Source organism: Tachyglossus aculeatus, chromosome 8 (genome assembly GCF_015852505.1).
Source record: "Tachyglossus aculeatus isolate mTacAcu1 chromosome 8, mTacAcu1.pri, whole genome shotgun sequence".
NCBI lineage: Eukaryota > Metazoa > Chordata > Mammalia > Monotremata > Tachyglossidae > Tachyglossus > Tachyglossus aculeatus.
Genome location: NC_052073.1, coordinates 14,417,061 through 14,442,316, shown reverse-complemented (window position 1 = coordinate 14,442,316; position 25,256 = coordinate 14,417,061). Strand labels below are relative to the sequence as shown.

The following is a 25,256-nucleotide window of genomic DNA, read 5'->3' as shown; positions in this document are numbered from 1 at the left end:
TCTGTGGATCAGGATGATAAATGGGAAGACGAATAAGAGTACCTGTTCATCATCAATCGTATTTATTGAGCGCTTACTGTGTGCAGAGCACTGTACTAAGTGCTTGGGAAGTACAAATTGGCAACATATAGAGGCAGTCCCTACCCAACAGTGGGCTCACAGTCTAACACCTGTTGTCCTTCCTACTTAGACCGTGAGCCCCGTGAGGGACAGGGACTGTGTCTGACCTGATAAACTTGTATCTATATCAGTACATAGAGCAGTGCTTGGCATATAGTAAGTCCTCAACAAATATGATGATAATGATGATGATGATAATAATAATAATAATAATAATAATAATACACCTAGGTCCTGGCATGGAGGGCAGCAGCCTCAACAGCAGCCGCACATTACCACTACTTTGTATTGAGCTCTCACATCTAAGGTATTGGTTTAACTTTGAAAAGAATTCTTCAGTTTTTTGTTTTTTTTTTTTCAAAATGAATAGCCAGGTTAGAGAGCAAGTGGATTTTATCAATTTCCAGAAGGTAAACTGTCAAATGCTCTCGCTAACTGCAGTGCAACAGTGATTGAGAAAGGTTTCACCATAGGACTCTCTCAAGTGCTTAGTACAGTGTTCTGCACACAGTTAGCACCCGATACAGTCCAGTGATTGATCGATGAGCTGATTACTCTTTAGAGCACTTTCAATCAAGGTCAGATTAAGGCTCAGGTAGGCCCTGAGGAGTGGAAGTCCAGTGGCTGTGTTACAGTCAGAGAGAGGGTGGGCAGCCCTTATTCTGCCCCACATTCTTTGCCGGGCTTTACTATCTCAGTGATGCGAGCAGAGACAAGAAGGCTGGGGTGCTGTCAGGTGTACCCTGATCTTGGGGGGTGAGGGGGTGCCTTTGAATTATGAGATCCCATGACAGCTGCGTGGGGACCCTCCTGTGGTTGGGGACCCAGGGCACAGTAAGGGAGTTTAGTTCGCCAAATGAATCAGCTCAGTGCCAGAAGTAGCATGGTCTAATGGAAAGAGCATGGACCTAAGAGTCAGAGGATGTGGGTTCCAATCCTGGCCCTGCCACACGTCCGTGGTGTAACCTTGGAGTGGAAAGAGCACGGGCTTTGGAATCAGAGGTCATTGATTAATTCAATCATATTTATTGAGCGCTTACTGTGTGCAGAGCACTGTACTCAGCACTTGGGAAGTACAAGTTGGCAACATATAAGACGGTCCCTACCCAACAGCGGGCTCACAGTCTAGAAGGTCATGGGCTCAAATCCTGGCTCCGCCAATTGTCAGTTGTGTGACTTTGGGCAAGTCACTTCACTTCTCCGGGCCTCAGTTCCCTCGTCTGGAAAATGGGGATGAAGACTGTGAGCCCCACGTGGGGCAACCTGATCACCTTGTAACCTCCCCAGCGCTTAGAACAGTGCTTTGCACATAGTAAGCACTTAATAAATGCCATTATTATGATTATTACTTCTCTACGCCTCAGTTACCTCATTTGTAAAAGGGGGATTAAGACTGAGCCCCTTGTGGGGCAGGGACTGTGTCCAACCTGATTGACTTGTATCTAACTCAGTGCTCAGAACAGTGCTTGGCACATAGTAAGCACCTAACAACCACAGTTATTATTATTAGATGACCCCTGTGAGAGACACTCCAATCTCCTCTCCATCTACATCCTGTACATCTCCTCTTACGGCTTCTGAATGAATCACTGTGACGTTCCAGCTCACAAAGCCTTAAATGTTTCTTCCATTCCCTCCATTCTCTCTGAATGGGCCTATCAGTTTGCTTCACCTTTGGGTAGGTGACTGGACTGAGTGGGAGAATTTTCCATATTCTGTATTATTATTTCCAAGCAACTGGAGAACTAGCATGGCATAGTAAGCATTAAAGCCATGAAACTACCAGATAAAGAAAATCTTTCCTTCTTCCCCCTTCTTTGCAGCACCTGATTCATTGCAGACAAAGCTGCTTTGACTTGGTAAGCTTAAACAAGTTTCTTCTTTTAGTCCAATGTACATCCCTGTTGATGTGAACCACCATTAGGGTTTCCACCTTGCAGATTTTTCCAGGGAAGGAATCCCTATCCATCCCTACAAACTCCTGCCCACTAGTCCAGCCTCCCCAATTCCCCACTGTTGGCTTTTTTGGACCCCCTGCCCACACTCCAGATTCACCCTCTGTCTCCCTTGTCCCCTCTCTATTCTATATCTATTTTTTGAACTGTTTTTTTCAATAGTTCCAGACTTTACTCCCCTTGTTATGGTTGATGCTGCCTCCGCCACCATCTCAGCCGCCTCTGCAGCAGCCGGAGCCCATCTTTTGGCCGAACCGCTGGGCTGGGACCAGACTGGGGAGGGATAGGGGGAGAGCAGGTTACAGGAGGTGGGGAAGCCCCCTTGGCAGTCTCCTCCTTCTCCCTCTGCCTTGCTCTTTCTCCCCTTCCCGCTCCCCCACTCCTCCTTTTCCTCTGACAACATCACCTGTTCCGCAGATTGCGGGCTGTAGAAGCGGTGGGATGGCAGCGGTAGGAGCAGCGAGGTCTAGATGAACCCAGCAAAGTTAGAGCTGTGAAAAACCTCAGTTAAAAAAGTGGAAATAGAATGGAAGGTGAAGGTGCAGGAGTACTGAGGAAGCAGGGGGTATTTGGGAGCCAGGAAAGTATCAGAAAATTGTAAACTTCTTGTACCACTCTATCACGGGAAACTCTCAGTAAATACCAGCTCTGTACATGGAAAGCACTCAGTAAATACCAATGGTTAACTGAGGAGGAGTGGGTGAGGCTAGGTCTGCAGCTTCACTTGGAAAGAGGTCAGATGGATAGCTCCTGGGGTTCCCAGTAGAGTGAAATTCACTTGCTGATGGGTAATTTAAACAAGTAAGGAATGTTGTATCTTCAAATTTCTTCACTACAAAGTGAGGATTTTTTTCACCCTCATCATGTTTGGTGGGAATAATATTGACAACAGGCAGAATTTAGTCTTTCCAGATCAGTGGTTTAATGCTGATATTTGCTGCTCCTAGTAGGAACCAAGGCCTGCACCTAGTAATCCAGGAAAATCCTTTTCTGTGTTTCATGTTAGTCAGTCAGTCAATCATATTTACCGAGGGTTTACTGTGTGCAGAGCACTGTACTAGGCGCTTGGGAAAGTACAGTATAACAATATTACAGACAAGATTACAGCCTCTAGCTTACAGCCTAGAGGCGGGGAGACAGACATTAACACAAATAAATAAAATTACAGATATGTACATAAGTGCTGTGGTGCTGGGAGCCGGGATGAACAAAGGGAGCAAGTCAGGGTGCCCCAGAAGGGAGTTGTCCCTTCCCTCAGTTTCCAGGGACAGAACTAAGGTTGAGGGTGGCGGGATTCTCAAATTTCTGGAGTGGTGGCCTTAAGAGAACTTCCAACTCGTTCTGAAAAATGCCAATATAAGTCCAAGTAAGTATAAAAACCTCAGCCAAAGTGGTTAAATTCAGTCTCATGGATTTATGGAACTCACTTAAACTGCGTAGACAAGATCATTCAGGGAAGCCAAGAAGTGAACTACTGGCTCGAGGTGGATTTTCCTCTCCCATGAATAGGACTAGACATCGGCTTTATCAACTGGAGCGTTCATTGATCCCTTGTAGCTTTGCTACCATAGCTTTGCCCCAGAAATGCCCCGGTCTCACCTTACAAAGAGTTCTTCTGAAGGAAGCAGACTGTGAGGCACAAAGCCCATAAAGCCACTGTCAATTCTCGGGACCAGTCCCTCCTCCTCCCCGACTTCCCCGCAGACCCCCAAATCTCCTCGCCTGTTAGGTGAGCAGGATTAGCTTTCTATTTCTCTGGCTTCCAACTCCTCCTCCTGTTGACTTTCACCCTGCGGCACAAGGACCTCCACTCTTGGGATTTACCTTCTTAGCTCTCATAAGCATTATTGACTTTCAAGGCAAAGGGGCCACATTATTTCAAAGTAACTTGAGGCTACCACTGAAGAACTGAAGTGACATATGGAGAGCCGGTGAGCACAATCAAGGGGCCTGTCTTAGTTATCTCCTTAAACTGTCCGAACCTCAGACACCCTGCTCTCTGGGAAAAGGTAATCCTGGTTTTAAATCCTGGCTCGGGGTTGGCTCATTAAAGCTCTAGTAAGCTGTAACCAAAACATCTTCATGTCACTTAGCAAGCCGAACTTTGCTCATTGCAAGCACTTGAACAGCGGCAGAGGGTAGGTATCTTTGCATACCCAGTTGCATTCCTGCCTGGTCCATTAAGGCATTAACGAAAAACAGCCACCTCCCTGAGTCACAAAGAGACAGGTGTGGGTCTTTATTTTCATTAATCACTTCTTTTCCTTTGCTTTGCCCGCATTATGACACCCCCAGATTAATATTAATTTGCATATTTGTTCAGAGGAAAGAACAGAACAGCACTCCTCCAAAGAAACCATTTAGTGAGGGATAGCCGGCAACCTAATTATGGGAAAATTGCAATTGAGGGCTTTGATTTCTTTGACATTTTTGGTTCCTTTCCCAGAAGCAAGTTCCCAGAACCGGGTTCGAAAAATAGATCGGTCACCTACCCTAGAATCATTTGGGTATGGAGAAGAAAAGAAACATGAAAGGATTCTGTGGAAATCCAGGGCTGGGGTTGAGTGGGGAAGGGGGTGCAGAGAGGGTTGCCTGCCAGGTACCTTTGAAGGAAATGTGTTCTTAGTTCCTTAGTCCTACCTCAGAAACCGAGGAGTTTGGAGTAGCGCCTCAGCCTATATGGCCCTCTACCTCTTTACCCTATTTCTTTGTGGAGCAGGTTCAAGGCCCATTAGCAGTGTAACGGAGAAATGCTGCCAAATGTGTCACCGTGAGCCTGGGAATCAGTGGAAACTGAGTTCTAATTCCGACTCTGCCACTTGTCTGCTTGTGACCTTGGGCAAGTCACATAACTTCTCTGTGTGTCTGTTACCTCATCTGTAAAATGAGGATTAAGACTGTAAGCCCCATGTGGGAAGTAATAACAACAGTAATAATAATAATAATAGTGATTTGTTAAGCGCTTACTATGTGCCAGGCATCGTACTAAATGCTGGGGTGGGTACAAGCAAATCAGGTTGGATGCAGTCCCTGCCCCACATGACGCTCACTGTCTCAATCCCCATTTTACAGATGAGGTAACTGAGGCACAGAGAAGTGAGGTGATTTGCCCAAGGACACAGAGCAGACAAGTGGCAGAGCCAGGATTAGAAGCCAGGTCCTTCTGATTCCCAGGCCCGTGCGCTCTAGTCACTAGGCCATGCTGCTTCTAAGCAGGTTGGACTGTGTCCAAGCTGATTAACTAGTATCTACCCCAGTGCTTAGTTCAGTGTCTGGCACCTAGTAAGCATGTAACAAATACCATAAAATAACACAACAACAACAAAAAACTGATTCTAAAGACAGGATAGTCCCTTTTAAAAGTTTCCATTTATAATACTTCCTAATTCTATGGAAGTTCTGCTCTGATTATTATAATTATGCTGCATTATTTACCATTTGACTGACAATAGGGCATTAACACTGTTTAAGATTGGGATGATGTTGAAGTCTCCACTAGAGGAGGCTTCACCCCAGGGTTTATATAATCTGCACAATCAGAACATCCTCTGATTTGTTTTGTAACTTATATCGATAGAATTGATTTTTATGTTAGCAGCTATTGGTCTACAAAACTTGATCCAGGATATGATTCTGAAACTATTTCAAACTTGGAACTCTGCTTGCCTAGGGAAGGCTATTTTTCCGAATGCATTACCATCTGTACTTCATATCAAAACCCTGTAATTGGTTTAGTTTTTTTGGCAGAAGGCAAAGAGAATTCATAGTTTTCAATTCGGTCATAAGCAGTCATCTGTAGCAGAGTAGGGAGAAGCCTGTGCAAGTATTAAATACTGATATGTGCAAATGCCGTCAATAAAGATTTAGCGATAAGCCGTATTTACTGGGAATATAAACGTTGAAAGGAACATAACTTTGTTCTGTGAGTCATATAAAATGACTTCAACTTCAGACCAGGAAAGGGGAAAATATGTTCCAATCTAGTCCCGTTTTCCCAGCTCTGGGGGGGTGTGGGGCGAGAAAAAGCCTCTCCAAATTATGCTTGAGGGGGGAGGGGGAACGGGTGGACCACCCGGCCTCTTGCTTTACACTGAGCTCAGGGGTTGGGAATCCCCAGCACTGAGGCTGCAGAGCCAAACCCAAGACTCTTCCTAGTGGCTTCCTCCTTCCTGGGAACCCTCATCCCAGTGACCTGGGGCATCCCCGAGGAACCGTGGTGGAATGGGGAGGGAAAGGTACAGTCGTTTCAAAGGAAGCCATGTAAACAGAGAGGTAGGCCAGGAAAAGCCTTGATTCGGCATCTTACGGTATCATCTCAGTACCATCTGGATTTTAAGATTTTAATCAATTTACTGGATTTTAAATTTTCCTTCCATAACTCCTGGATTTGTAAGTTAGTCTCCCTGTCTGTGTCAGGAAACCTACCTGGCACTGCTCAACAAATGGTGTCCGGCGCCCATTATTCCACACTTCGTCTTCTGTGTCTCCAGGCTGGGCAGCTTGCCCGATTCTCCTGGTGTCTAGAAGGTGTTCCCTAGAGTTGTCTAGTACAGGTGTTCTCTATTACTTAAAGAAAAACGTTGGGTTTATGCCATGATCCACATCCCCCCATCCTTCAGTTTTACCTATTTCAGTTGCTGCAGCCAACTTCAAAGACCTTTGCTTCTCACCCATTTGGGCTGCCTGGTCCTTGACACTTGAGACAATTTCCTTAGCACTCTCTCTTAGGTCATCCCTCTCTTCTCTTTCTCCTGCTGGTTTTCTGACTTGTATTTATGCCTTATTCTCACTGTGTTAGTGTTTATTTGGCTCAAAATGGCTTGAAACAAACACACACAAAAAAGATGCACCAATTAAATTGCAGGAATAAATACTGTATCTTGGTACATATATTGGAGTTTGAAGGAAACTCAAATTACATCATTTTAGTTTTGAAGAGAGCTGGAGTCATTGGAGGAAAGGAAGTGATGGGAAAAGAAATGGGAGGAGGGAACTGCCTCAAAATCCACATCCCCACCAACACACACCCCCACCCCCGCCACCTCCCCACAAATACCAGAAGGAGACAGCTGATCAGCTTGTATTTTTCTTTCCATGGCATGTCAGACGTTTCCAGGTTCCACCCACAAAGCAAGCTTTTTGGGGGGAATCCCACAGATCTTTAAGTTACACCACAAATATGTCACCAAGCACAGAAATCAGCAGCTTGGCTCACCTCTCGTTATCGTGTTTCCCGCAGAGATTGAGGTTAGGTTTAGTGGAATGGTCAAGACCCCTGATTTTACTGTAACTCTGTAGCCAGACCTTTGGAAACTCAAGACTGACAAAGAGAAAGGGTTGAGTTTGAAAGTGATCTCAAGGTGCCCATCTCCTCTCCTCCGTTTCTCTCCATTCCTTGCTCCGTCCCCTCTACTCTTTGCTTCTTTCTGGCTGCCCTAAAACTCCCATTTGGGGATGCATGTTATCATTCATTCACACATGTGTTGATCAGCATTTTAGAAGTTTGTATCAGAAGGAGGAAAAGGAAAAAGAGAGGAGGAGTAATGGAGAGAAACAGCTTAATGGAGCTGGCTGTTTCCTGTACATTTTAGTACTAGCCTTGATTACTGTGGCTGTAAATTCCATATTATATTGTATAATTGTAGTTTATGTTGGTAGTGTATGCTCCAAGGAGCTGTAAGGATTTCCAGAGGGTCATTTCTTGCAGGGTGGGTTGGGGGGAGGTGAGTGTGTGTGTGCGCGCATGTGTGTGTGTTTGTATGTGTGTGTGTGTGTCCATGTGCCTGCAGTGGTGACTTTCTGCCAGAATGGCCAGGTCATTGACCTGGTACCTTTTTTAAAACAAAAAACCAAAAATAAAAGAAAGAAAGAAAATCATCACTATCTCCTCCCCTCCAGAAGAAATAGGGCCCTGACATTGAGAAGCAGCGTGGTCTGATGGAAAGAGGACGCTCATGCAAATCAGGCACCTTGGTTCTAATCCTGGCACTGCCAGTTGCCTACTCTGTTACCCTGGAAAAGTCAGTGAACTTCTTTGTGCCTTGTTTCCTCATCTGTAAAATGGATCTGTTCTCCCTCCTACATAGACTGTTACAGTTCCATTTGTGGCAGGAGCTGTGTCTGCCGACTTGTACTTCCCAAGCGCTTAGTACAGTGCTATGCACACAGTAAGCACTCAATAAATACGATTGAATGAATTTAGCTTTCATCTACCCCAGGGCTTAGTTCAGTGCTTAAAGGCACAGAGTAAGCACTTCACAAATTGCCACCATTATCATTATTGGTTGTTTGGGGACCTGAACTCTCTTTCTTGGGCCTCCTTCTTGGTGATCAGGCTCTTTTAGGACCCAGAGTTTGTTTGGAGGTAGGTACTCAGGACACAATAGGAGAGTCATGGATTGAGGCAGAGTAGTGAGCAAGAGAGCAGCATCAGCAGCAGCGCATGCAGAGCTCCCCAATTTGGGGACTGCTGCTGAGAAGCTGGAACACTTTGTCATCCGAGGGGAGATGTCTCAGATCAGACTGGGGACCGGGGAAACAGGAGGGCCTTAAGTGCCTTCTAGATTGTGAGCCCGTTGTTGGGTAGGGACCGTCTCTATGTCTTGCTGACTTGTACTTCCCAAGGACTTAGTACAGTGTTCTGCACACAGTAAGCACTCGATAAATATGATTGAATGAGTGCCCATCGGAAGCCAATTGGTATTTCCACAAGCAGAGTATGTGTTGAATGACAACCAGCAAGGTGGGATGAAGTTTCAGCCCACAGCTCATAGCTGTCATCCTGCTTTAGACCTTCAAAGCTGAGGAGACCCACCCGAGGAAGGTTGACTTGGGCCAGCTCAAGTTCAGCAAGGCTGCCATTCTAAATGCCATCTCTAATGTGGGTGAGACAAAAGGGGTGAACTTGAGCTGGCCTTCCTTCCCCTCTTTGCTCCACCACTGCTCCCTCATATCCCTACCCCCAAATTTACAAATGTTCCCCCTACATTGTGCTTTGCGTACTTGCCTGTTCCATAAAGCCTTTCTCCCAGGTACTTTGTTTCTCATTCTCCTAAGGAGCAGATCTGTTCTTGCAAATAAACAGAAATAACCTGTATATCCACGAAAGTAGAGGTGCAACACTATGCATACTTAACAGGGGATTCTTTGGGTCCTTACTTTTCCGTAACTTAGGTTTTTCAGCTGACCAGTTACCTTGTTTGTCCAATAATATTCCTTGCATCATCTATTAAATATGATTGAATGAATGACTAATCCAACACCCACACACACAATGTGCACACACGGCTTTCAACTGGATTTTATATGCAGCCTTATTTGATCATACTTGGTATCTTTTTCAGTGTGATACAACTGCCCCTGTCCCAGTAGCAAATCCTGGTCCCGAAGTGTGTTAATGTGGGCCCTCCAGATCATACATATACATATGATACAAGATACATTTGATCTCTCCCTGAGTACAGTTGAGAAAGTTCAAGTTTTGGGGGCAGAATCTACAGCAACAGGACAGAAGAGAGGCAGTGTGGTCTAGTGGAAAGATCATGGGCCTAGGAGCCAGAGGACCTGGGTTCTAATTCTGGTTCTGCCACTTGTCTGCTGTGTGACCTTGGGCTATTCACTTTAACTTCTCGGCACCTCAGTTCCCTCACTTGTAAAATGGGGATTAAGACTGTGAGCCCCATGTGGGATGTGGACTGTGTCCAACCTGATTATCATGTACCTACTCCAGTGCTTAGTTCAGTACCTGACACAGTAAGCACTTAATACCATAAAAAGAGAAATAAAACCTGATTAGATGCCTCCCTCTCTACCTCCCCAATTTTCTTAATATTTTTTAATAGCAAACAAATGTCACTGTAGCCCACTGCAGTTCACGTAAGGCATCGGCTGATGCTTCAGTCCCAGCTTACTGAGAACAGCCCCTTCCTAGAAAATGCAAACACTTTCAGGATGTTTACACTATTTAAATGACTGTAATTGGAGAGGAAAATGTAGATACCAGCAATTCTCCTGAAACTCGAGGGGGCCGTTTTCTTGCAGAACGCTGTGTGAGGAAAGTTCGTTGCTGTATGACGCGGTGTATATGTATCCAATTTACTCTACAAGATCACAACATGTCGAATCCAGACAGACACACGTTGCTGGAAGAATGTTCCCAAGTTCTTCCTTTGACGTTCATCTCAAACATATAGGGAAAGCAAGCATTGTGGAAGGACTAACTGTGCAGGATTTGGATTTTGGGGGCTGGGCAGTACATTACTTATAAACAAGTGGTCTCTGCCAAATGTATGTACCTAAGGTCTGAGAACACATGCATGAGAGCCAGAAGGACCATGGTGACCTGGTCCAATCCCCAAGCAGGTGAATGGTTCACCCACCCACCCACGTGTGGTTGTCCTTTATTTTTACAAAGCTCTCCAGAGACAGAGACCAGGAGTGCCAACTTTTCATTGTGAGCCCAAGAGTGACAAGGGATGGGGCTTTGAGGTGTAGGGTGTTTGAGGAGCATTGGCTTCTAGGGGCAAAAACCTCTTCTTTCTGGCCTTCAGTGGGGGAGGAACTGTCCTCCCTGGTGCCCTGGGAAGACAGGAAAAGCCCCACCTGGATCCTGGAGCCTAATGGAGGTGGGAGCAGGTTAAAGCAGGTCCCCAGGAACCCCACTGAACTCTTTGGATTTGTAGGATCTTTTTTCTGGCAAGACCCAAGGGATCGGGGATGGGGAGGGCTGGACTGGGAGCTGCAGCATGTGGACAGCAAGCAAATAAGAGAAGTGGCGATGACAGTGATGATGATGGTATTTATTAAGTGCTTACTATGTGTCTAGCACTGTTCTAAGCACTGGGGTAGATAAAAGATAGTCTGGTTGGACACAGTCCCTGTCCCACATGGGGCTCACAGTCTTAATCCTCATTTTACAGATGAGGGAGCCGAGGCACAGAGAAGTGAGTGAAGTGACTTGCTCAGGATCACACAAGTGGACAAGTGGCAGAGCTGGGATTAGAACCTGGGTCCTTCTGACTCCCAGTCCCAGGTTCTTTCCACTAGGCCGTGCTGTGTGGAGCTGCCAAAATGGTATTCCAGTGGTATTCCAGTGGGACCCACCCCCTAAGCCCTGCCAACATTTGAAGGTAGTTACAGCCCCCATCACATCCCCCGTCCCCAAGAGTTTCCAATGGAGACCACCTGGCTAATCTGTTTCAGTATTTTTCACCGTAACAGTGCTACCTCTATCTGTCTTATGTATCAGAATTTTCTCCTGCTTAAAGTGAAGTCTGTTTTCTGTTTTTTGGTCTCCTGGGGACTTGGAGAAAACTCATTTTCATTATCCTTGTGGAAACATTTTATATACTTTGAAGAAATTATTAGGTCACCTTTAGGCCCTCTCTTCTCCAGGCTAAACATGGGAAGTTTTGCTTATAGCTTCTCCACCTCCTTGTTAAATTGTGTTAGGACACAGTCTTCTAATAAAGTTCTAAAACTAATTCTAAGCATAGCGGGAGAATTATTTTCCAGCCCTTACATGTCATACTCTTGTAAATTCATCCCATTACCACACTGACTTTTAAAATAATAGCTCTGCATTGCTCATTCACATTCAGCTTGTGGTTGACTATGGAACCCAAGGTCTTTTCTGCTCTGTTTGTGTCTCGCCAGTCTTTCCCCACACTACGTTTGTGTATTTGATTTTGCTCCTTAAGCACACTCATCTCTATTGAATTTCATCCCATTTTATGGAATTGCCACTTGCCTGCTGTTTGACCTTTGAGAAAGCACTTAACTTCTCCATGCCTAAGTTTTTCCTGTCTGTAAAATGGATATTAATTACAGTGTTCTTTCTCCCCCTTATTGTATGGGGCCGCATGATTCATTCATTCATTCAATTGTATTTATTGAGCGCTTACTGTGTGCAGAGCACTGTACTAAGCGCATGATGGGTCAGGGACTGTGTCTGACCTGTTTATCTCTTATCTACCCAAGTTCTCAGTAGAGTACTTGGCACAGAGTAACAGCTTAACAAATACCACAATTATTACTATTACTATCATCATCAACAATGATAATAATAATTTTTCCAGTTTATTGAGTTTTAAATTCATGTTTTCAAAAGTGCTAGCAACTCCACAATTGATTGTCATCTGAAAACTTATTGTGCCAACTCACAAATTCCATATTCAAGTTGTTGTTAAAGATATTATTCAGGACCATGCAAAGGAACAATCACTCTGGGACACCACTCACTTCAGATTGGCAGTGACTCTCCCCTTAGGTTGTGATGCCCAAGCCATTTTATTAATTATTATTAATGATAAAATTATGCTTGTCAACTATTTCTACGTGTCAAGTGCTGTTCTAAGTGCTGAAGTAGATACAAGTTAATCTAATCAGAGACGGTCACCATCCCCCATGGTGCTCACAGTCTAAATAGTGGGGACACCTGTCACTGAATCCCCTTTTTACAGATAGGGAAACTGAGGCCCAGAGCAGTTAAATGACTTGCCCAGTGTCACGTAGCATGCAGTTGGCAGGGCCAGGACTAGAACCCATGTCCTCTGACTCCTGGATCTGTGCTTTTTCCATGCTGCTCCTCATCTGTGTCCCAATAGCAGTAGTTCACGCAAACTGTATTTTCCCAGCTTATACCATTCTTTCCTAGGATGAAATCGCAGTGTGGCTCAGTGGAAAGAGCACGGGTTTTGGAGTCAAAGGGCATGGGTTCAAATCCCGGCTCTGCCAATCGTCAGCTGTATGCCTTTGGGCAAGTCACTTAACTTCTCTGTGCCTCAGTTACCTCATCTGTAAAATGGGGATTAAGACTGTGAGCCCCCTGTTGGACAACCTGATCACCTTGTAACCTCCCCAGCACTTAGAACAGTGCTTGGCACATAGTAAACGCTTAATAAATGCCATTATAATTATAATTATTATTGCTTTAACATGATGTGTTCTTTGCAGGTTTTTAAATCAAAATAGTACCTTGGGGTTAGGAAGCAACTTATCTCCTAGTTGCCCTGAGGTTTATACAATTTATTCATTTTTAAACCAAATGAATAAACACTCATTATTATACATTATATAATATAGTATACATTCCCCTAGGTGGTTGTCTAGACTGTAAGCTTGTCGTAGACAGGGAATGTGTCTGTTTACTTTTGTATTGTACTCTCCCAAGTGCTTAGTACAGTGCTCTGCACACAGTAAGTGCTCAATAAATACGATTGAATGAACGATCATCCTGAGCACTGATGTTACTCTGGGTAGTCTGTAATTGCTCACTAGCCATTTTTCTCTTTCTGGGGAGAGCCTGATAACACATCCATAGAATGGGTAGTGAAATGGTAATAGTTTGATGGTATAATACCTCCTTTAATTGCTGTTTCTAGATCAGAGTTCTATTTCTTTTAGACCCTAAGTCTAGGACTCAGTGCTAACTTCTATGGCAACAGCAGATTTTAAAAGTAGACCCTGCTCACTTTGGGAGAGAAGAGAGTGTCTGATTTCTTAATCAGATTGATATGCTAATTGGAAATCTTTATTAAGAAGGTTTTCATTTTCTTACGCCCCTAGTAATCCAGGTGATTCAACAGTAAGGGAATTTGCGGAGGAGCCTAATTTATCTGAATAATTCTCTTTCTGAAGAAAGACTCCAAAATTGAAATGAGCTGGGCTGTGAAAGGAAATCAGTGCAGGCACAAACTGGGAGAAATGAAGTGTAACAAACAAGGAGTAAGTTGATTTGTCCCCACAAAGCTGAGGAGCTTTATGAGATGCTCTGACCTGCATAGCTCACTGATTCCTTCTGATCCTGGAACACCAACACTTCTCTAGTGACCTGCGATGTTCTCCGGAGGGTGAAATGGATGCTAATTAATCTGGTAGTTATTTGGGAGGGGTTATAAAGAAAGACAACTGTAGAATCAGGGAACAATCAGGGACCATGCCATGTTTGTGGGAGGACAGAATGAAGCTATTTTTAAGGATTTTTTTCCCCACTCCTCCCCCAGTTAATTTCCTTGCTTATGCCATTTTGAAGTGCAGACATTAAAAAGTCCAAGACCTTTTTAGTATGCTCTGAGAGGCAAGATATTGTTTTTGGTAACCTGGACCTTGACTTCATTAGGCCATCTCTGAAGTGAGCCAGGTTCAGTTATTTCATTATTGTATTTACTGAGGACTTTCTAGATGCCTAGGGCACTGGGGTAGATACAAGATAAATACTTCAGACACAGTCTCTTTCTCACCCGGGTCTTTTAGTTTAGTCAGTCAATCAGTGGTATTTATTGAGCACTTATTCATTCATTCATTCAGTTGTATTTATTGAGCGCTTACTGTGTGCAGAGCACTGTACTAAGCACTTATGAGAATACAACAGAGTTGGTAGAGACATACCCTGCCCACAAGTCAGTCAGTGAATCGCATTTATTGAGTACTTACTATATGCAGAGCACTGTACTAAGCTCTTGGGAGAGAAAAATATAATAATAATAATAATAGTGATGATGGCATTTATTAAGCGCTTACTATGTACAAAGCACAACAGACATATTCCTTGCCCACAACGAGCTTGAACTGGGATAAGAAACCAAGCTTCCGAGTCCCATGTTCTTTCCCCTAGGCCATGCTGTCAAACCAGGAAGTTAAGAAACTATGATTCAAGTAATCAAAATGCTGGTTGTCTAGCATACTCATAATCTGGTGTGCAATTCAAGAGACAGTGGACTCCATTACCCCGAAGGGGGAGTCACTCCATGCAAGCCCAAATTGGATAATCCAAGGTCCTGGGGATGGGATGGATGAAGCAGGGTGGCCTAGTGGAAAGAGCATGGATCTGGTTGGGGTCAAAGGACCAAGGTTCTAATCCTGGCTCTGCCATATGTCTGCTGTGTGACCTTGGGCAAGGTATTTGACTCCCCTGTTTCCTCATCTGTAAAAAAAAATGGGGATTAAAATAGCTGTTCTCTCTCCCACTTAAGCCTGTGAGCCCCACGTGGAACAGGGACTGTGCCTCACCTCATTATCTACCCCAGTGCTTAGTACAGTGCTTAGCTCATAGCAAGCACTTAACAAATACCACAATTATGATGATTACGGTCTATACTTTCTTTTGATCCACTTCCCCCCAGGCCCACCGTTTGCCAGTTTGCATCACTAGATAATCTCCAGCGGATGGTATAGTTTCCCTGACTGTACTCGCCCAATATGTATCATTTGAGGCTGGCTTCACATATTGCAACATCTTAGCTTGGGAAATGTATTAAGACCTGATTTTCTATGTGATTATGACACAGGAATTAACACGCAGCTTTTAGTCTCATTTTCAGTGGCAGTCCACCAAGGATCAAAGGAAGAAGGCCTGAAGGGTCCAGTCCTTAGAGCAGGTGTGGCTGAGTGAATCAAGGGTCAGGATGGAGGTTGGGTGGCTACCACCTGCCATGGCCTACCAGTGAGTGCACCTAGAGGGTTCTCATCTCTCTCTTGGCCTTGGCCTCCACTAGCAGGATGGAGAACTGCTTTAATTTAGGGGATTTGAAAATGAATTAGGAACACCTGCTCACTCCCTCACTCCTCCCCATTTCCTGTTCCCCCCCAGTGTCTTGCACAACCATCTAAATGGGTGTTACACAATCTGGTGCTGTTGCCTAGGTCTTTCCCACCCTTGGAAATGAGCAGAATGCTAGAAATGCATTGGGAGGAGTTGCTTAAAGAAAAATTCACTTGCACCCACCAAACTACAAATTTACAAAAATACTAAAACATTGGTCTTATCAATCAGTCAATCAATCGTATTTATTGAGCGCTTACTGTGTGCAGAGCACTGTACTAAGTGCTTGAGAAGTACAAGCTGGCAACATATAGAGACAGTCCCTATCCAACAGTGGGCTCACAGTCTAGAAGGGGGAGACAGAGAACAAAACCAAACATACTAACTAAATAAGATAAATAGAATAGATAGGTACAAGTAAAATAAATGGAGTAATAAATATGTACAAACATATATACATATATACAGGTGCTGTGGGGAAGGGAAGGAGGTAAGATGGGGATGGAGAGGGGGACGAGGGGGAGAGGAAGGAAGGGGCTCAGTCTGGGAAGGCCTTCTGGAGGAGATGAGCTCTCAGTAGGACCTTGAAGGGAGGAAGAGAGCTAGCTTGGCGGATGGGCAGAGGGAGGGCATTCCAGGCCCGGTGGAGGACGTGGGCCGGGGGTCGATGGCGGGACAGGCGAGAACGAGGTACGGTGAGGAGATTAGCGGCAGAGGAGCGGAGGGTGCGGGCTGGGCTGTAGAAGGAGAGAAGGGAGGTGAGGTAGGAGGGGGCGAGGTGATGGAGAGCCTTGAAGCCGAGGGTGAGGAGTTTCTGCCTGATGCGCAGATTGATTGGCAGCCACTGGAGATTTTTGAGGAGGGGAGTAACATGCCCAGAGCGTTTCTGGACAAAGACAATCCGGGCAGCGGCGTGAAGTATGGATTGAAGTGGAGAGAGACACGAGGATGGGAGATCAGAGAGAAGGCTGATGCAGTAGTCCAGACGGGATAGGATGAGAGCTTGAACGAGCAGGGTAGTGGTTTGGATGGAGAGGAAAGGGCGGATCTTGGCAATGTTGCGGAACTGAGACCGGCAGGTTTTGGAGACAGCTTGGATGTGTGAGGGGTGAATGAGAGAGCAGAGTCGAGGATGACACCAAGGTTGCGGGCCTGTGAGACGGGGAAGGATGGTAGTGCCGTCAACAGAGATGGGAAAGTGAGGGAGAGGGCAGGGTTTGGGAGAGAAGACGAGGAGTTCAGTCTTGGACATGTTGAGTTTTAGGTGGCGGGCAGACATCCAGATGGAGATGTCCTAAAGGCAGGAGGAGATGCGAGCCTGCAGAGAGGGGGAGAGAGCAGGGGCAGAGATGTAGATCTGGGTGTCATCAGCGTAGAGATGATAGTTGAAGCCATGGGAGCGAATGAGGTCACCAAGGGAGTGAGTGTAGATTGAGAACAGAAGGGGACCAAGCACTGAACCTTGGGGAACCCCCACAGTAAGGGGATGGGAGGGGGAGGAGAAGCCTGCAAAAGAGACTGAGAATGAACGACCGGAGAGATAAGAGGAGAACCAGGAGAGGACAGAGTCTGTGAAGCCAAGGTCGGATAGTGTGTTGAGGAGAAGGGGGTGGTCCACAGTGTCGAAGGCAGCTGAGAGGTCGAGGAGGATTAGGATAGAGTATGAGCCGTGGGATTTGGCAAGCAGGAGGTCATTGGTGACCTTTGAGAAGGCAGTTTCCGTGGAATGTAGGGGATGGAAGCCAGACTGGAGGGGGTCGAGGAGAGAGTAGGTGTTGAGGAATTCGAGGCAGCGCGTGTAGACAACTTGTTCGAGGAGTTTGGAAAGGAATGGTAGGAGGGATATGGGGCGATAACTAGAAGGTGAGGTGGGGTCAAGAGACTTTTTTTTAGGATGGGAGAGACATGGGCATGTTTGAAGGCAGAGGGGAAGGAACCAGTGGAGAGTGAGTGGTTGAAGATGGAAGTTAAGGAGGGGAGAAGGGATGGAGCGAGAGATTTCATGAGATGAGAGGGAATGGGCTCGGAAGCACAGGTGGCCGGGGTAGCACTTGAGAGGAGGGAGGAGAGCTCCTCTGAGGATACTGCTGGGAAGGATGGGAGAGTAGCAGGGAGTGTTGAGAGCCGGGGGGTTGGAGTCTTATGCTACACTGTGTCTCTCTAAGGATGCATATTTGCAATTTATATTTTTAGAATGTCATACAAATCCTGCCTGCAGCCCTTTGAGGGGAGCAAAAGGGGCAGATTTTATGAGACTTGTTTTATGCCTGAGGAAGCTAAGACTCAGAGAGATTAAGTTCTAGCTTGTGGGAACACAGAAAATTGAGTCTCTCCTGACTTTCTGAGCAATAGATACCGTGAGGATCTTGGTTAGTGTATGTAAGACCACAGTGTTTGGTCCCCAGGACACTCCAAATCTAGACAGCAGCAGAGACATCGAGGTCACAGGAAGCTCTGAGAACACTTTTCCAGTCAGCGTGGAGCCCAACTTGGCACAGATTTCAAAGATACACTTGATCAAGCTTTTCCAGGGACCAGGTTTCATCAGAAATATTTTGTGTAATTATGAGCAAATCCCTTTATTTGGAGAAGGCTATTCAGGGTTTCCCCATCTAAGGACACCCGGGGACATCTTTGTTTCATCCTAGAAGCAGTGACAATTCTGGACCCAGAAGTGTGGCACTGTAACCCGAGACCACGTAAGATGACCAGAAACCTGGTGTTGAAAGAAGGACTGGGCTAAAATGGGGTGGGGTAGAGAGTGAAGAGAACAGGGAAAGAAAGGGAAGGAGCAGTGTGGCCTAGTGGAAAAAGCACAGGCCTGGGAGACAGAGGACCCGAGTACTAATCCTGGCTCTGCCAATTGCTGTGTGACCATGGGCAGGCCACTTAACTTTTCTGTGCTTCAGTATCCTCAACTGTAAAATGGGAATTCAATACCTGTGCTCCCTCCTTCTTAAACCGTGAGCCCCATGCACGACAGGTACTGCATCCAACCTGATTACCTTTTATGTACCCATAGTAAGTGCTCAACACAAGCCATTAAAAAGAAGAGGAAAAGCAGAGGAGGGGGAAGAAGACAAAGGAAGAAGGAAAAGGAAATGGCAGAAGGAAAAGAAGAAAGGGGCAGAAGCAGAATTATAATACTTATCTGCCTTCTCTGACACTTCTACTCAGCAGGCCAATAGAACCTATGGCCCAAAACAGGCCAGCTCCCCTGAGATCAGGGACCTGTCTGCTGGCTTTGGGAGCAGGACTAGTTTCAGGATAATCATAGTGGTAGTTGTTAAGTGCTTACTCTAAGCTAAGCAGTCTGGTAACTACAAAATAATCAGATTAGACAAAGTCTCTGTCCCATATGGGGCTTATACTTCTAAGGAGGAGGGAAAACAGGTATTTAATCCCCATACAGATGAGAAACCCCAGAGCACAGAGAAGTTAGGTGCCTTGCCCATCTTGCCCATGGTTATGCAGCAGACAAATGGCAGAATCAGGATTAGAACCCAAGTCTCCTGACCCCCAGGGCTTGCACGCTAGCTACTAGGCCGCACTGCTTCACACTTATCATTGTTGAATTTCATTCTTTTGTGTAGACTTTCCACTTGCCTGCCGTGTGACCTTGGGCAAGTCACTAAACTTCTGTGTGCCTCAGTGTCCTCAGCTATAAAATGGAGATTCAATACCTGTTCTCCCTCCCATTTAGACTGTGAGCTGTGGGACAGGGACTGTGTCTGACCTGATTATCTGGCGCATCAGTGCTGGCTCCTCTCCCAAAGCCCTAGTTAGTCTTGTCCCTGTCCATCTTGCTGATTTGAGTGAGGGGAAAGGGCTTCTCCTGTCTCTTCCCCTTTCATAATCCTGAGGGCAGGGTCACGATCCTGGGCTCCAGTGGCCTTGAAAGCTCTGGGTTCAGATCTGGCAGGTTGAACCGAGAGGGAGAGATTCAGGTTGACGTGGACGTGCATCTCCCTCCCTCCACATCCCCTCCCATCATCTGGAAGGCGTGTGCAGCTCAGTCGACTGATTTATTTCCTTAAGTTTTTGGGACGCGGCTGTATCCTGAAGAACCTCTTTCAGGAGGCTGAACGGACCCTGAAACTTCAGGACGGCCCCAGCTGAACTGGGATGTGCACACTTCCTTCACTCGCTCTGCTTCCCTTCTTCACCCCTGCTTCAGGTCCCTATTCTGGGGATCGAGTTCCAGGCCCACAGCCACAGGGAAGGAAAGCTGAGCCCCGAGACCTTGCCCGGCACTCTCCGGCCTGGTGCAATAACTGAACTGAGGCTGTAACCAAATGCAGCTGAAGTGAGTCAGCGCTGGAGGCCGGGATTATTCACCTGGGATTGTTCAGTCACATCTTCCTGAAGTCAGCCACAAAACCGTGTGCCGGCCCAAAGTAGCGCCCCTCCGCTCCCCCGCCCCCCAACTGCTGTATGTTGGCAATCGCAAACAGCTTGGGGATGTTTATGCTATTTAAATGACTCATATTTGGAGAAAACAGTGTACATATGGAATTTTAGAAAAGTTTTGGTGTGGTGTTGCTTTACTAGGAAGCCCAGAGCAATCTCCCCTGACAAGAAGTGCGGTCATCCAACATCCTCATATAAAACCAAAGGCCACCCAAACTCAGGACATCCAAAAAAATACATCAGATAAAAAGAAAAGGCAAATGTAGCTGGTGGGCGGGGGGTTGGGGAGGGTTTGCAAACAGCTGCAAATTCAACCCTGGAAAATGTAGTAAGCATATTGTGACCATATGGGTGGTCTCTCTCTCAGCTACTAGTCCATTTCCCACCAAATCACACCTTAAAATGAGAATGTAGCTACAATGTAAGGGTTAATCGCTAGCCCATCCAGCAGAGGGGAGTTAGTGGTATTTAGTCATTTGATGTTTCAGGCCAGCCTTTGGGAATATGAGGCCTTCCTGGAGAGAATTCTCCTTGGTCCTTCATGGTTGGCTGAGATTGGGGCAAATATGGTGGGGCTTCGACCACCCTTACTTCTTCTCCTCCTGCCCCTCATTTTTCCTCTGTCCCCTCCTTTTCCCTCTCCTTCTTTTAGCCTCCTGCATCTTTCCTCCTCCTTCTCTTCTCCAGTCTTCTTCCTCCTTCTTTTCTTTCTTCCTTTCCCCCCCACTTTTCCTCTCCCATCTTCTTACCCTTCTTTCTTCTCTCTGCCCCTGGTCTCCAAGCTGCCGCCCCTCAGGGTTCCCCAGACATTAAGAAGCTTTTCCAGGCATAAAGAGTTGTTTTACCATCATTCTTTTCACTTTGGAACTCTCCCTCCTCTCTCTGATTGAGCATTTCAGGGTATTCCAGATGAAAAAATATGTTCAAGAGACTGGGTGGTGGAGTTTTCTAATCTGCATGTAGTATTGGAGAAAACTCTTGGACCACTGCCAGTGGAAATTTCAGTCATAATTTTTTTTCAGTGTAGCATTCAGACTGCTGATTTATTTCCCCAAACAGCCATCAGCCGATAAGAACTCAAATAAAGTTACTCTTCTCCCGACCTCCCATCTTTCTTCTAACATGATCATAATAATTATAGTATTTGATAAGCACTTACAATGTGCCAGGCACTATGCTAAGCATTGATAATAGTGGTGTAACCCTGTACCAGTCATCATCATCATCATCAGTAGTATTTATTGAGTGCTTATTATGTGCAGAGTACTGTACTAAGTGCTTGGGAGACTAAGCCCCCCTTTGCCTCAGCTCCCCCTCCCCGACTCACTCCCTTGCTCTACCACCTCTCCCCACCCTACAGCACTTGTGTATATATATATTTTATATTAATACCTGTTTACTTGTTTTGATGTTATATATGTATGATTCTATTTATTTATATTTATGCTTGTTTACTTGTTTTGATGTCCATCTCCCCCCTTAGAGAAGCAGCATGGCTCAAAGAAAAGAGCACAGGCTTGGGAGTCAGAGGTCAGGGGTTCTAATCCCGGCTCTGCCACTTGTCAGCTGTGTGACTTTGGCCAAGTCAGTTAACTTTTCTGTGCCTCAGTTACCTCATCTGTAAAATGGGGATGAAGACTGTGTGCCCCACATGGGACAACCTGATTACCTTGCATCCCCCCAGTGGCACATAGTAAGCACTTAACAAATGCCGTCATTCTTCTTCTTATTATTATTCTAGACTGTAAGGCCAGTGTGGGCAGGGATTGTTTCTCTTTATTGCTGAATTGTACTTTCCAAGTGCTTAGTACGGTGCTCTGGATACAGTAAGTGCTCAGTAAATAGGGTTGAATGAATGAATGAGTGAATGAATGAATGACAGTGCAGTCTTGAGTCTGTTCTGGCCCTCTCAAATACAGTCCTGCACCTTCTCAAATCATCATCATCATTATCAATGGTATTTATTGAGTGCTTACTATGTACAGATCGCCATATTAAGTACTTGGGAGAATACAATACAACAGAGCTGGCAGACATGTTCCCTGCCCACAACAAGCTGGAGAAGCAGCGTGGCTCAGTGGAAAGAGCACGGGCTTTGGAGTCAGAGATCATGGGTTCAAATCCCGGCACTGTCAGCTGTGTGACTTTGGGCAAGTCACTTCACTTCTCTGTGCCTCAGTTACCTCTTCTGTGAAATGGGGATTAAAACTGTGAGCCCCCTGTGGGACAACTTGATCACCTTGTAACCTCCCCCAGCGCTTAGAACAGTGCTTTGCACATAGTAAGCGCTTAACAAATGCCATCATCATCATCATCATCATCATCAACAAGCTAAGAGTCTAGAGGCGAGAGTATAAGAAGCAAATGAGAAGCAGCGTGATGGTCTTGTTGGTTGGAAGATCATAGAGGGCAGCAATCCTGTCTACCAGAAGCAGTGAGGCCTAGTGGAAAGAGCATGGGCCTGGGAATCAAAGGACCTGGGTTTTAATCCCAGCCCTGCCACTTGCCTGCTGTGTGACCTTGGACAAGTCACTGAATTTCTCTGTGCCTCTCTTACCTCATCTGTAAAATGGGGATTAAGGCTGTGAACTCCATATAGGACATGGACTGTGCCCATCCAGATTAACTTGTGTCTATTCCAGTGCTTAATACAGTGCCTGGCATCTAGTAAGCACTTAACAAATACCATAAAAAAATATAGTTTGATGGCCTTTGAAGTTTGTTGCAGTCAAATGATCAGGCGCAAACAGGAAAACTAAGCCAAATCAAAACAAAAAAATCACCACCTCAGAACTCGTATTGATTCACGGATGAGTCAGTGCTGCACTGACAAATCTGGCCCTTGGTTTCATGGTTTGTAATAAAATATGTTTTAGGACCACTTGGCCAGGCTTTCGCTAGAGTAGAGCCATAGCGCTACTCCCCGGGATGTCATCTTTCTACTGCCGAATGTGAAAGAATCACACATTGGGCCTGTCACATTTTCCCTTTTTTCTTGTAAACATTTCCACTTAGAGGCTGCAGAACCACCACCCAAGTGTAATGTCTTCTGCCTGCCTGAAGCAATAGCCCTTGATCCCTTAGTACATTTGGGTCATTCCATTCATCTTCTCAGAGCTTTGCTATTCCCACATTCTGGTCCATTGCTGAAAACTAAAAGCTGGATGGGTATTCATTTTGGTTCCCTGCTGCCTTTTCCTGGTTTGAAAGAAACGTTGTCCAGCTGGAGAACAGAGTGATTGATGCGTGTTCTGTGCTTCATAATTGGGAAATTATTTCTGGTGCTTATGGATTTGATGGATGACAGTATAGAGCAGGATCCACGCTACAACAGGCTAAGAGATTTTGGCCATAATCTGCTAGGGGAGTAAGAAAAAAAGGGAAAAAGAGATTGGAAGTCATCAATCAATCAATCGTATTTATTGAGCACTTACTGTGTGCAGAGCACTGTACTAAGCGCTTGGGAAGTACAAGTTGGCAACATATAGAGACGGTCCCTACCCAACAGTGGGCTCACAGTCTAGAAGGGGGAGACAGAGAACAAAACAAAACCTATTAACAAAATAAAATAAATAGAATAGATATGTACAAGTAAAATAAATAAATAGAGTAATAAATATGTACAAACATATATACATATATACCCGTGCTGTGGGGAAGGGAAGTCAGCATTATGGTTGCTGTTGTGCATTTCAGAGAGATTGGCATTAAGCCAACCAAGAATCTGTAACCTATGGATCCCAAAATCCAAATCAATAAATCCATATTTAGGCACATCTATGACAGGTAAGTATGGAGAGATGAAGTAATGGGAGTTGGCAGAGCCAGGCCTAGATTCCCAGTATCCTCAGCCCCAGCACCTTGTTCTTTGCCTGCTCAAGTTTTGGTTTGATATGAATAGGCCCCAAGCCCCCACAGGGACTGGAGTCCATTCACTGACTTTTCATTTATCCATCTTTGCTCCATCCCTGCTACAGCCTCCTTATGTCATAATTGACCTGATGAACTGATCTGATAAATGATTGATTTTATTTTTCCCCCCAAATAGTCTTCCCTAGGTGACATATAGCCCTGTATTTCTCTTTTCAGGGATCCAGATTTGTTTCTGCTTGACAGTCGAACAATCTGGGCTGCAGAAGAGGGTTGGTTGGTGTTCGATATTACAGCCACCAGTAATCACTGGGTGGTGAATCCACAGCACAATCTCGGCCTGCAGCTTTCCGTGGAGAGTATAGATGGTAAGTCCCAGATAGTAATGTCAGCCACAAATACCCATTTCTGCTGCAGAGCTCTAGTTCAGACTAGTCTGAACACGGTTAGTAATCATGTATTTAAGTGGGATCTCCTGAGAATGTTTGGTCTGGAGTTTTCTTCAAAAGAACAGACTTTCCCAAGGTACTTTTAAAAATTCATCATTTTGAAAGAGCAGTGCCTTTCTTCTTCTCTGGAATGAAGGAATATAGGTTTGTTTTGACAGTGATGGGTTGCGGGAGAACTTTGTCCCTACTGACTGTGCGATTTTAGCAAATGGAGAGAATTATCTGAAGTAAAAGCCGATGGGGTTACTGGTGCTCAGTCAGTATTTTCAGGGACTGACTGACTGATAGAGTTGGGTAGTCCTCCTCTTGACTCCAATCTCACCAGTCCCTGTCCCTTCAGTAATTCTCAGCTTCAGCCTGGCAGGCAGCAAACTGAAATGTGGGGATGGCCCTGGAGCAGAGGCTTGAGGAAGATTGCGACTCCAAAAGGAAGGGTCAAACGCGGCAGTGAGCACTCTAGGTAATAGATTCAACCTCTTAAAAGGCCCTTACAGTACCATGAAAGTGAACAGATTTTAGGTCACTTTCTAGCCCCTGCCTCCTCTTTGCAAAGAAGAGCTGTGCACAAGATGCCTCCAGCAATGGGAAAGAAGCGTGTGCTCTGTGAGCTCTTTGGATCCAGCTTGGATCCGAGATCATTGTGAGTAGGTCATAAGTGGGGCGGGTTGCATCAGCCACACTCCTCCCAAGAAAATGTATTTCTAATTAAGCTGGGCAGCTCCTGATCCCATTTTTTTTTTCTCTTCTAAGTCACAGCCGGAGCTCATCCCACCGTTCTTGTCCGGAGCAGTTATCTGGGTTTCTGTCCAGGGCCTGCAAAATGGTTTCAGGCTGACACCCAAGAGTGAGGATGGATCTGGCAAAGTGGAAGGCAGAGAAGGCTGGTTCAGAGATCTCTGGGCTGAGTCAGTC

The 25,256-nt window shown here is 45.6% G+C and overlaps 1 protein-coding gene across 1 annotated transcript in view; it reads left to right on the top strand.

The window, feature by feature from the left end:
- The window catches only part of BMP7 (bone morphogenetic protein 7), an 85,630-nt gene that overhangs the window by 38,971 nt on the left and 21,403 nt on the right, over positions 1-25,256 (top strand). Inside the window, exon 3 of the mRNA XM_038750277.1 lies at positions 24,115-24,263. Within this exon, the coding sequence (XP_038606205.1) occupies positions 24,115-24,263 (149 nt within the window). The remainder of the gene's footprint in view (positions 1-24,114; positions 24,264-25,256) is intronic.